At 39.1% G+C, this 14094-nt stretch overlaps 1 protein-coding gene across 1 annotated transcript; it reads left to right on the forward strand.

The window, feature by feature from the left end:
- Positions 1 to 7237: 7237 nt before the first annotated feature.
- On the forward strand, positions 7238 to 8203 carry LOC139744496 (adenosine receptor A2a-like). Its single transcript, XM_071654930.1, has one exon. The coding sequence runs from the start codon at positions 7238 to 7240 to the stop codon at positions 8201 to 8203; it is 966 nt and encodes a 321-aa protein (XP_071511031.1).
- The last annotated feature ends 5891 nt before the right edge of the window (positions 8204 to 14094 follow it).

A 14094-nucleotide genomic window follows, 5' to 3' on the forward strand; every position in this document is an offset into this window, starting at 1 on the left:
CCCCACTGAATACTGCCTTGCTCTTGATTTGCTTGTTGCCAATGATAGTTGGCAACATTGTTGGAAACGGCTTAGTGGTATTTGCAGTTTACAGATACCATCGTCTGCGGACTCCAACATACCTCATCATTGCAAGTCTTGCTATGTCCGATTTCCTTATCGGATCGATCGGCATTCCCTTCTATCTTTATTTCAACCTCTCCACTACTACAAGTTGTGACTCCTTTGCTTGGATTTTCTTCACAGCACCAATAATGATCTTAAGCGGCGTGTCTTTTGTCCAGATAATCGCAGTCTCTGCCGATCGCTATATCGCTATCACTAGACCACTGCGCTATGCCACCATAGTGACTACCAAGCGCGTCCAATGCGTGCTAGCATGCACGTGCATTATACAAAGCGCGTTCTTCCTAAGCCGATCTTACTTGCTCGCTGCCAAAGACGCAAAAGTGATAACTATTAAGTGCCGGGGAAAACACGTTGCTGACACCAATTTGTGGGTCATGAATCTGAGTTTGCTCGTTAGTATGATTCTTTTACACCTTACGTTGACGGGTATCAACGCGCGTATTTTACAAATTGCTTCCAAACAGTCCCGCGCTATATTTCAGGTGAACGATGCTTTTGGAAGGAATCGTGGTAATCGCAAAGTAATGATCAAGAATTTCAAAGCGGCGCAAACATTTTCAATGATTGTTTTCATCTTTATTATGTGTTGTATCCCCAATGAAATACAGATGGGTATCGAACTTTCGCAGTTGAACGACTATCATCAATCCGCTCTTGCCCAAGTTGGCATCATCAGTGTGTGCATAAATTCTGTTGTTAATCCGGTCATCTACGGCTACAGGGATCGTTTGTTTCGAGAGGCATTTAGTGATCTCAGAAGCCGTTTTGAGTCATATATATCATAACTGATTGCACCCATTAGATTCTCATAGACTAAAGCCATAGGGTAAGATTACAAGAGACAACCCCTCATCTCCCCCCCCCCCGCAAATATTATGTACATGAATATATATATATATATATATATATATATATATATATTGAAACAAGAAAGGGATATATTACAAAAAATAAAAAGCTGCATCGCTTCGGTGATCCCTCGCATTTATTCCAAAGTTGATTTACGTCCTTTAGGTCTATGTGAGGTTAATGTGTGTGTGTGTGGCACACATACACACACTATAGCTTCTGACCACACGAGCAAAGAGAGTTAAGGTTTTGGGACGAACACCGATCTAGGGCTTTCAATAGCTCAGTCGGTAGAGCACCGGTCTAGTAATCCGGAGGTCTCGGGCTCGAATGCCGATGAAAACCCATTTTCTATGCTCATAGTTTTCACTATTTATTATCATTTGTTTCTGGTCAGTTTTCCCTTTCTTGTTTATATATATATATATATATATATATATATACATGTATATATAAACATATATATACAATATATATATATATATTGTATATCAATACCTTGGAGTAAAACTTAGGACGTAAAATCGATATGGAAGAGGATCTGTGCCTGTTTAGTATGTAATTTTAGAATATGCATAGTTTCTGCTCTCATCAGCTTATTTAACTTCTTGTTCATTGAAAGAAACAGGCTGGGCCGATTGTTGACTGATTTTTTCCCTATACATTCTTAGGGTTGATTAATACAATACTACTGTCCTCCAATGATTGCAATCGCATTGGTGACATATTATTTGATTGAAATATATATATTTGTGCAAACGAATACAGCTGTCGGGTATTATTTACAACTATAAGCATCACTAATTGTATAGCAGATTATTAATGATTGTTTCTACATAGAAAGGAAGCATTGATGAAACAAATTCATCCGTAACACATGTAAATAATTTAGGCTTGAAATTTGTGCTTATACTTTATGAAAGGATAAAGAAAAGTAGGGATTAGATGAATAGGTGCAAAGACGGATGATATTGTAAACCAATTAGATAGGTTTACGATGAAGAACTAATTGCACCTGTAAGTGAAGCATGCACGTACCGTATGTCCCAAAAAAATTACAACGGGACCCTCCGCAATGATATCTTTAAATATAGTTGATTGATCCAAATACAAATTCAGGGTATGAAACTATTACTGCCTGATTTGAAGACTATTGCTGATATTGCCCACATCTTACAGAAAACCCCATTCGATTTGCTGCAGTGGTCAAGGAGAAATGAGGAATTTTGTAGAGGATGTAAAGAATCTCTTCGCTCCAAGTTCTGTTTATTGTATTCACACAAAAGCATCGAAGTACTAAACTTGGAAGAATCAGACTCATGATATGCTTTACAACATTACTCTTTTCGCTGTGACTGCTTAACCAAATTGAATGGGGTTTTCTGCAATATAGAGCTAAGATGGTGTATTCTAAGAACCTTAAAGATAATAAAAAGTTTTGGTACCTCAAAAGCTTCCCTGAATTTCCTTGTCTTGGTTTGTGTTTCACGTTAAAGTAGGCCTACGTTGTCTGTGAGAATTACTCGCCCCAAAGTGCTCTCATGTCTTAGTAATCATGCAATAATGGTTTCGTACCAGAGCCGACGCTGTACAGCGTCGATAAATATTGTACGAAACCACTGACTGCGACCAGCAGCGTGCAGCCCATTGTACGCATAGCTAACTGCGACCAGCAGCCCCATACGCATAGCGTAATGGGGCTTCGCATTGTAGCATTCAGGATCATGACAGAATTAGTATCGCGGGTAAATGTCAACTTAAAATCCAAAAATTTCTTCGATTTGAAGACTTACCAATTAAGTTGAAGTATTGAAAACAGGCTTCGAACAACGTTTGGTTCTGCCAATAGTCCCTTTCTGTTCGAATTGATGACTGAATGTGACTCGGTCGAGAGGACCTTGGGAGAGCTACATACACTGGATACCATGGCCAGCGCATGCGCACACAAACATCTTATCCGTTCATGGATTTGAAATTTGTGTGCATGTGATGTGTTCGCATGCACTGGCTGTAGTATTCAGTGTACTGTATGTAGCTCTCCTGAGGTCCTGTCGACCGAGTCACATTCAGTCATCAATTCGAACAGAAAGGGACTATAGGCAGAACAAAACGTTGCCCGAAGCCTGTTTTCAATACTTTAACTTAATTGGTAAGTCTTCAAATTGAAGAATTTATGGGATTTTAAGTTGACATTTACCCTGCGATACTAAATCTGTCATGATCCTGAATGCTACAATGCGAAGCCCGATTACGCTATGCGTATGGGACTGCTGGTCGCTATGCGTATGGGGCTGCTGGTCGCAGTTATTTTTGCATGATTACTAAGACATGAGAGCACTTTGGGGCGAGTAAGTCTCACAGTGTTAGTTATATGAAAGGTACTTTAACCTGAAACACAAACTAAGACAAGGAAATTCAAGGACACTTTTGAGGTACCAAAACTTTTTATTATCTTTAAGTAGCATTTAAACCGTTTAATCATATTGGGTGTTACCAATGTAAAATTTTGTTTGTATTTTTTTTTTTTTTTTGGTTACATGTACTGTATTTCTGATAAGAAATCTACTTCTGTCGATTGCACTACTTCATGCTGACATAGATATCAAAGCCAGAGAGCAGCATCCTGCAGTTAAAATGTAGGCGTGAGATTTTGCAGCGCGTCAGCGCTGTAGCATTTTCAAGCTGTAAATCGTGCGGTCTGGCGCATACTAAATGTAATACTTTTGGCTAATTCTGACAAAAAAGAAAATAAATATTGTCTTTAAATGTGACTCGTTTGGTGGTTGGGAATCCAGAATATTTGTGTGTGTGTGTGTGTGTGCGTGCGTGTGTGTTTGTGTGTGTTTGTGTGTGTGTGTGTGTGTGTGTGTGCATATATATTTAGGGGTTTATTTTGTGAGGCGTGAGAAAAATCTTGACAGGCATGTGAGCTTGATGAAGGTCCCCAAGGCGTGAGACATGACGTGAGGCCTATTTCCTGACTGAATTTGAATGCTTTGTCTAAATATAAAATGATGATAACAATACAATATTATTTATTATACATTTTGTGAACTCTTAATGCGGATGTTTATAAACAAACAATTTACGGGAAACATGATTTAAATGCTAGATACATTGAATAAATAGAATAAATTTATAGGCCTACCATGCCAGCTTTTAATCAAAGCCAGTGTGCACCTCCATCGACCTACCCACAATTAGCCATGGATTCCAGAAGACTGTCTACTAAAGAAAAAATGTTAATTGAGCCTTGATATGATTTTATGTATGAATATATACACATGCATACCTCCCAACCGCACACACACTCACACACAAGCACACACACACTAACTCACATTAGTATAAACACAGGTGCTCCCTTGTAACTAACAAGACCAGTGATTAAAATTTAGCATTTGTTAGTCATAACTCTGCTGTGAGCATATATAACCTACAGACAGGTAATTGACGTCAGAATATTAAAATGGGAGAATATGAGTGACATGCTAAAGCAGTTTGTTGATTGAAGTTGCTGAAATCAAACAGCATCCCTCTTGAATAAGAAATTACTTTTCCACCTCAAAGATATAAACGACACCACCGATTAAATTGTACTCATTTCTGTTAAGGAGAGTTTTGCGCACATGAACCGAAATTAATAAAGAGAAAAAGTCAGCGGTTAATCTATGATACCAGTTGCGCCATGGACATTCCTTTTAGTTCATTCGACCATTGGATCTCTTGATCTTGTGGATAAGCTCGCTATGGAAGTCGTGCACATTTGAACGTTTGAAGATATCATGATGGATTCAGTAGATACAAGACCAGCCAACATCACGGTAATTACCCCGCTGAACACTGCTTTGCTCTTGACTTGTTTGATACCAGTGGTAGTTTGTAGCGTTGTTGGAAACAGCTTGGTGGTATTTGCAATTTACAGACACCATCGTTTGTGGACACCAACATTCTTCATTATTGCAAGTCTTGCTGTGGCCGATTTCTTCAATGGACTTGTCGGTATCCCTCTGTATCTTTATTTCAACCTCTCTAGTGCTACGCGTTGTGAATCCTTCGGAGAGCTTGTATTTACTGCACCATTAGTGGCGGTCACTTCTGTGTCTATTTTTCATATAACCATCGTCTCGGTAGACCGGTATATCGCTGTTACCAGACCACTGCGCTACGCCACCTTAGTGACCACTAGGCGAGTTCAAGTTGTGATTGTATTCTCATGGATATCAGTCGGTGCTTATCTTCTGACATATCTCTATTTCCTCCATGATTCCAAAATCGCTGTGATGATTAGTATTAAGTGCCCCGGAAGATACTTTGAGGACCCCTTTCTGCGGGCCCTGCATCTGGGCACGCTAATAAACCTTAGCATTGCTCTTTTCACCGTGGCTGCTATCAACGTCCGTATATTACATATCGTTTTCAAACAGTCCCGAATGATATTTCAGGCAAACGAAGCCTTCGGAAGAAATCAAGAGAACCGTGAATTATTGATTAAGAATTTCAAAGCGGCCCAAACAATCTCCATAGTCGTTTTCATCTACGTGATGTGCTGTGTCCCCTCGCAAATACCCGTGGGTTTAGGACTAGTGAACGAGTATCATCAACCTGTTCTTGCCCAAGTCCTCCTCATCAGTTTGGGCGTAGGCTCGGCTGTGAATCCGCTCATCTACGGCTACAGGGATCGTCTGTTTCGCGAAAAATTAAGTGATCTCAGAAGACGCCTTACAGCCTTGATTTTATGACTGAATTCCTCCGTTAGATCAATACACTGACTGACCAAAGATGACGGTCAGTTCGCAGTATTTGTCTTTGTTACAACATCATACTGATTTTGATTTTGATTTTTTTTTCTACTATGCATACACAGCTCGGTAAAGAAGTGACTATAATTACGGTTCTACGGTTGCGTGCCTACATAGATTAGTAAGTCACTGAATTATCAAAACATACCGGCATGCAAGCATTATGATAGCAGTTCGATTAAAACGAGAACTTCGGCAGAGTCGTTCTTATTCTTTCTTTCTTTTTTCTGAAATTAACGCAAGGTTTCAAGAAGAATATAGAAGTTTTCACTCCCGCACGACGTTAGCCTCGATCGAAGTTAAAAGCCAATTTACTGCCGAAGCAGGCATGATGCTTACAGCAGGTAACACCATGACAACATCCGCACTGGAGGGCTACACATTGATGTAAAATGAACCTTTGCGGAACCATCGGGATATTTTGGCTTCTCATAGATTTAGATGCCGCTCACGAAGTTGCTGCTGAACTATGAGAAACACCATCGGCATATACGATGGTTTAACATGCCTCACACGAATAAATACAATCAGAGCCGAATTTGAACATTTCCTTTATCGTGTGTCCATCTGTGCTCTATTTTGGGACCGTGGGATGTCTGTATTAAGTTGTTTGACGTTTCATCAATCACTGATATTGAAAAGATACAAACTCACAAACTAGACTTTCATTTTGAGATCTAATCTATGTTTTTTTTTTCTATCAAAAAATAATTTCCTCTGTCGTCACTTCCCTTTTCCAATAGCAGTTTTTAAGTGTCTATTTGTCTTAGTCGAAAAGTTGAGGATTTTTTGGACTCGCTTAAGCTTGTCTTTGGTTTCATATCATGTTAATTATTCTTGCTTGCTTGATCCCATCGACGATGTAGTAACAAAGAGAGCAAATATCGTTCATGAAATTAACGGTTATTATGATTATAATGAAGTTGTTTTGGTGACAACAAGGACGGTGATTGATAGGGATTTGCTTTTTCAATTTTGAGGTCGTTATGACCAGAGTTAAACGACAGAATCATGATTGATGTCAGCATATTAATTACCTCCGCCAAGCAATGCCAAGGGAGGAGGTTATGTTTTCATTAGTGTATGTGATTGACATACCCATAGCAATCAGGCAATCAGGTGACCGTAACGATATACCGTATCTGCCATTACCAACACCTTAAAACACTCTCCATATCAAACTATACTAATAAGTTTTACAGCGCATTTAGCTTGCACGTCCGCGAGAAGACCCTGTACTGTATCTATTCATTTCTACCGCAGTACAGCTTTGTTCTCATAAACTGAAGTTGATATGAAACAGAGTCGTGCAGCTAATCTATTGATTATGACTAAATTCAATATTTTGATTGCTTTGTGTGCCATAGCTTCATTTGACTTTTGAATCATTTGATCACGTGAAAAGGCTTGTTACGGGAGGCATAATACTGTATCCTGCCTGGGCCAGGAGTGACGAAATGAATGCAACAGATAAGTTAACCAGCTCGGTCAACAACGTGTCCGTTACCACACTGAGCACCGCTTTATTTTTGACGTGTATGGTACCAATATTAATTTGCACCATTGCTGGAAACGGCTTGGTGGTATGTGCAGTTTACAAGTACCATCATCTGCGGACACCAACATACCTCATCATTGCAAGTCTTGCTGTTGCCGATTTCTTCACCGGTTTTATCGGTATTCCTTTATATATGTATTTCAACTTCTCAAAAAATACTCGTTGTGATTCTTCTTCTACAATATCATTTGCAACGCCATTCACTGTCCTCAGCGCTGTATCTTTTTTCCAAATACTCACAATCACGACCGACAGGTATATTGCCATTACAAGACCACTGCACTACGTCTCTACGGTGACCATCGAACGCGTCCGGATTGTGATAGTCTTCACCTGGATGGCATGCAGCGCTTTCTTTTTAACACGATCTTATTTGCTCGTGTCCAAAAATGCCAATGTGATAACTATGAAGTGCCCCACGGGATACTTTGAGGATCCCTTATTGTGGGCCGTCAATCTGAGCGTGCTTGCAGGCAGCTCGCTGGTGTTCTTCATGTTGACTGGTTTCAATTTGCGGATACTCCGAATCGCTTTCAAACAGTCCCGCATGATCTACCAGGGAAACGAAGATTTTGGGAGAAATCGGGGAAACCATGAGATATCGATCAAGAACTTGAAAGGGACCCAAACAATCTGCATTATAGTCTTTATCTTTATTGTCTGTTTTCTGCCTACCCAAATTTCGTTCGGTATCGAATTATCGCCATTGAACGATTATAGTCTATCATCTGTTCTTGCCCATGTCAACATCATCAGTCTGGGCATAAATTCGGCCGTCAATCCGCTCATCTACGGCTACAGGGATCGTTTGTTTCGAGAGGCTTTCAATGATCTCAGAAGAAGTCTTATAGCCTTAATTTTATGACTGAAGGCATCCATTATATTTAGCTAACTGACAGAACAATTCAAGGGTAAGATAATGACAAATACGATGATAAACACAATATCAATACCGTGGAGCAATATTTTACCAACTTAGATAGTCTACAAGTGTGTTCAGTGATTCCATGTCTAGGCCTACGCGAATGAATACGCTTGTTCCAAAGAGTTACGATGATAACTCCTAGCTTATACTGAACAGTGCGATAGAAAACGAAAATTGCGGATTTGATGACGACAATAACAAAATTTCGCTTCACGACGGGAAGACCGAAAGGACGCGGAAGCAATCAGCTGTTATGGTCCCCACACTCGGACTCCCATCCCCATTTCTTAGCCGATGTTATAGCAGTTTCGCATCGGGACCGGACCACTGACATGCTATTTTGGCCGAAGACCGTTCTCGTTTTCCCCAGGACAGGAGCTTTTTCGGATTTGAGCATGCGCAGAAGCAAATTTTGCACTTGGCACGCTCAACTGGCGGTAGAGTCGTGTTTGCAAAAGTTCCTCATTAACGTTAATAGGCTAGTACGGTAAGATCGTTTCTATTTCAAACCATGAGCTGTGTTTCAACTGCTCGGGAAAAACGTCCATTTGCACTCATAAACGAGGACGTTATTAATCACAAAAAGCGCAAAACTCAGAACAAACCCTGGTAAACAAAATGATAAGAAGGTCACATGCGTTTAATAAACATGCTTCAAACTAGATTATTATTCGGACAATGTCTTTGGATAAGCTACATTTCATTACTTAACGAAGGAAAGGGGACGATTCAAAAATTGCTGCCTTTGATGTGGTGAACTCGAAGTAACATTTTGTTCGTCGAACATAGCTTATTCAATGGGTAAAATTGATGATAATATGTATGCTTTAGCTCACCATTTTAGATGGACTTTTCTTTAAGATAACTCAGCGATTGCTTGCACGAGAGAAGATGCATGGATTATGATATCATAAAGCAAGACTTATTGCTTGGAAAGTGATGATACGACAATATCTAAATATGTGCAAGTTGTAAAATATGCAAAGCTATCAATGACCATGGTATGGCTCTATAAAACGAGTATATACCGATATGAACAAAGATAGCAATAAAACAAATCAATTCAAAATTTGACGCAATAACGAATGAGATAAGAAACATAGAGAACGTTCAGCTGATACTGTTCACCAGACTAATACGCCTTGCCTAAGTTTAACAACAAAGCAAAACAAATTGAACTATAAATGTTTGAAAATTTAAATCTAAATAAAAAAAAATAGATGTAGACTTAAAAGTCATGTAGCAAGATGGGCATGCGCAAACCAAAGAGGACACTATTTGATAAACGGCGCTAAGTGCATGTCCAGTTTCGAAGGAGGAAACGAAACGATTTTCATAATTTCACATCATGAAGTGCATAAATTTGTAGTGCCATGTATAGATTTGTGGAATTTAAAGTGGTTCTTCAGCAGATTGATATCAAAATGGTTACTATTTTTTTTCCATGTCAAACTCAAGTAGATGACTATATATGCGGGCCCGGCCTCGTTGTGGGTGCTGCATTATCCTATGTGTAGGTGTGACGAAGGAATGACTGCTCCCAGTCAAACCCCTCACACTTCACTACCCCCACATTACGTTTGCGAACCCCTCACACTCATCCCACTGACACCACACACACCAGGCATACCCCAACGCCTTAAAACGTAACCAGAGCGTTTTAACCTATGTTGGTCTATGTATTTCGAATTATTTCATTGCAATCATTACTGTTATTGCTTATACTATGCTCCTACTACTGTTCCATTATTTTCACTGCCAGTGTATGTGATAATATTGCCACTCCGTTGTAGTGAATGTCATGCATGCAGTTTATATTCCGTATGATTTTCTTCTGATATTCTTTTCTTTTTCTCGTGTTTGCCTTATTCTGTTCAAATGTATGCAAATTGGTGTGAATGTCATGTTGCTGTCCATATTCCGTTTGATTGGCTTTTTTATTTTGCCTTGTTTTTGCCTTATTCTGATCAAATGTATGCAAATTGGTTGCTTTTCTGCTTCTGTGTTTACGTCCTAAGCCCTTAAAGACTGGTAACTCGGTCGAAAGCTCGGGAGAATTTGCTCGTGTGGTCAGAAGCTATAGTGTGTGTATGTGTGCCACACACACACACATTAACCTGACATAAACCCAAATGATGTAAATCAACTTTGGAATAAATGTGAGGGATCGCCAGAGCGATGCAGCTTTTTGTAATATATTTTGAAACAAGGAAGGAAAAACTGACCAGAAACAATTGTAATAATAAATAGCGAAAACTTTGAGCAAAGAAAATGGGTTTTCATCGGGATTCGAACCCGAGACCTCCGGATTACTAGACCGGTGCTCTACCGACTGAGCTATTGAAAGCCCTATGATCGGTGTTCGTCCCAAACCCTTAATTCTCTTTGCTCGTGTGGTCAGAAGCTATAGTGTGTGTATGTGTGCCAAAGAGAATTAAGGGTTTGGGACGAACACCGATCATAGGGCTTTCAATAGCTCAGTCGGTAGAGCACCGGTCTAGTAATCCGGAGGTCTCGGGTTCGAATCCCGATGAAAACCCATTTTCTTTGCTCAAAGTTTTCGCTATTTATTATTACAATTGTTTCTGGTCAGTTTTTCCTTCCTTGTTTCAAAATATATTACAAAAAGCTGCATCGCTCCGGCGATCCCTCACATTTATTCCAAAGTTAATTTACATCATTTGGGTTTATGTCAGGTTAATGTGTGTGTGTGTGGCACACATACACACACTATATAGCTTCTGACCACACGAGCAAAGAGAATTAAGGGTTTGGGACGAACACCGATCATAGGGCTTTCAATAGCTCAGTCGGTAGAGCACCGGTCTAGTAATCCGGAGGTCTCGGGTTCGAATCCCGATGAAAACCCATTTTCTTTGCTCAAAGTTTTCGCTATTTATTATTACAATTGTTTCTGGTCAGTTTTTCCTTCCTTGTTTCAAAATAAATTACAAAAAGCTGCGTCGCTCCGGCGATCCCTCACATTTATTCCAAAGTTGATTTACATCATTTGGGTTTATGTCAGGTTAATGTGTGTGTGTGTGGCATACATACACACACTATAGCTTCTGACCACACGAGCAAAGAGAATTAAGGGTTTGGGACGAACACCGATCATAGGGCTTTCAATAGCTCAGTCGGTAGAGCACCGGTCTATAATCCGGAGGTCTCGGGTTCGAATCCCGATGAAAACCCATTTTCTTTGCTCAAAGTTTTCGCTATTTATTATTACAATTGTTTCTGGTCAGTTTTTCCTTCCTTGTTTTAATATATATATATATATATATATATATATATATATATATATTCATATATATATATATATATTCATATATATATATGTGTGTATACACATATAATTGTCATACATTACAGTGTTCTTAAGTGAGGCAAAACAAGTGTATTCGTGTCCGTTATATTAAAGTTATGTATATTTTCAAGCTTGTGTGTGAGTTTTTTTTGGACATATTTCCACTTTTATTTTGCATATTACAGGCATTACACGGAAAGCCACTTTTACAAGCAAATTCTTTTTTTTTCTTGAACACCCAACTGGTGGAAAATTGTGTGTGAAATTTTCATGTGAACTAGTGTGTAGATGTATGTTCCACTTTCTCCCTGTTTCTGTCTGTCTGTCTGTCTGTCTGTCTTTTTTGTCTTTCTTTCCTGAGGGACCTGATGCTATATATTTTCATAGTTATGCTATTCCTCTGAAGATTTCAGTTACAGCGCTTAGCGTAGATTTATTTCCTCGTGTCTAATATTATTCCATGCATATGACAACCGATGTCTGATACGTTACATTAGATATGTTTACTTCACATTAGATACACGTAACCTAAATAGAAAAGTTGTTCTTATGCGATTCCATGTTTCACTGATTAACTGTAATATGCAAACTTGTAGTATTTAGATTGTTTTATGATGGACCTATAAATCAAATAAGAAAATGACTGCAATAAAAACATTGATAAATCTACCACAAAATAGACTAAATAAATATATAAATGTTATAAAGCCTAATTTTTCGATGGTGTTTGACAGTTTTGTGTGTTGGTTTCATTTTCAACCAAAAAAGAAGGCTGGATAGCCCAAATTCAGGAATGGGTGTAAGGTTTTTAGCCAATCAGAACGCCTCCCTTAAAATACAACATACATGCGTACATACATACAAAACAAAAGACCTGTATACAGGTTGTATACAACCTTGCGAGAGTGCAACTACGCAACCGTAGGATGCTTGATAGTTGTTATCTATATGGGCCGAGGTGCCTTTAAACCCACACACATACATCAATGCATGTAGAATATCAAAATATTATTTATCACACATTATACAACACATGTATGGAATCTTATCATCAAATTGGACATTCAGAAGAATCAGCTATTCCACGCTCACTATCGCTGACAGTGCAATAGTGAGTGCAATGAAATGAAATGAAATGAAATGAAATAGTCGACTATTGAAAGGTAAATTAAGCGAGCCAGCAGCGCAGTAGTTCCTACGACACACTAACTCGTGTATCGTACAGCTGGCATTGACGAATACTCGTAACCGTTTCCGCTGGGCCAGCGCAAACCGATAGTCCACGGCCATGCGGTTCACTACACTCCGCAACGATCAGGGACCGTTCAGGTCTGTATTTTGTTTTACACGCGAATATTAGTAGGCCTACATGGCTACCCCTACTCACCCGAGTTTCGTTCTCATCTCTCATAAGGATCTCAACGCATTTTTCATCAAGAGTGATAGTGAAGCAGCAAATACATGTACTAAGATAGTAGTCAAATACAGGATGCTTAGAGGTAAGCAAACTTACAATTTAGCTAGTGATTGAGACCTTTTTTTCAAGACCTAATGCTAGAGCCAGTGGCAGTACGTAGGCCTTACAAAATAATTACAAAACTGTGTGCATATCAACTATGCACCCATTCCATACACGAAGCAATCCTGCTGGGAAGATTTCTTCGCCAAGATTTAAACAATGCCACAGAGACAAATTGTATCAAGTTGATTTTGTCCATTTTGTACATACATAATAATTAGGGTTTGCCTCTTTCTACAGAGAACGGTATTATTAATTACATAGTTTCATCTTACTTTCACAACCACATCCCTTCTCTCTCTCTCTCTCTCTCTCTCTCTCTCGGTCGATGCGTCAATTACTTCCTTACTTTCCTCTTATCAATGAAATAATTGATTTCTACTCACATTTTACCCATGTCTTTACCTGTATAATATAGTTGTTATCCACATAATCGCATATACACTGCAAAAACAGTGGTGTTAGATTTAACACCACTGGTGTTGAATCTAACACCGGCCGAACTTCAATAAAGGACCACACCATCTGGTGTTGAAGTAACACCGTCTCTGGTGTTAAAATATCCAACACCCATGGGTGTTAAAGGGTGTAAAAATATACCAACACCAGCCTCGGTGTTTTTTCAACACTTAAGAGAGTGTTAAGAAGTTGACACCATAATGGTGTTCATTTGACATCCCAACACCAGTTATGGTGTAAGTTCAACACCCGTGGTGTTAAAATATACCAACACCAGCTTTGGTGTTGCTTAGACTATTGATAAGTTGACACCACTTTGGTGTTCTTTTGACACCCTTTAACACCAATGACGGTGTAACTTCAACACTATTTGTTGTTAGAATCTATACCCCAACACCTGTCATGGTGTTATTCTAACACTTCAAAGTGTTATAAGTTTGCATTATTTGGTGTTTATTTGACACCACAGAAGTGTTGATTCAACGCTTCAGAGTGAGAAATAAATTCCAAGTGATGCCAACTTATTAACAATTTGAAGTGTCG

Source organism: Diadema antillarum, unplaced genomic scaffold (genome assembly GCF_040938485.1).
Source record: "Diadema antillarum isolate AM-2024a unplaced genomic scaffold, OU_Dant_1.0 seq00001184_RagTag, whole genome shotgun sequence".
NCBI classification, from domain to species: Eukaryota; Metazoa; Echinodermata; class Echinoidea; order Diadematoida; family Diadematidae; genus Diadema; species Diadema antillarum.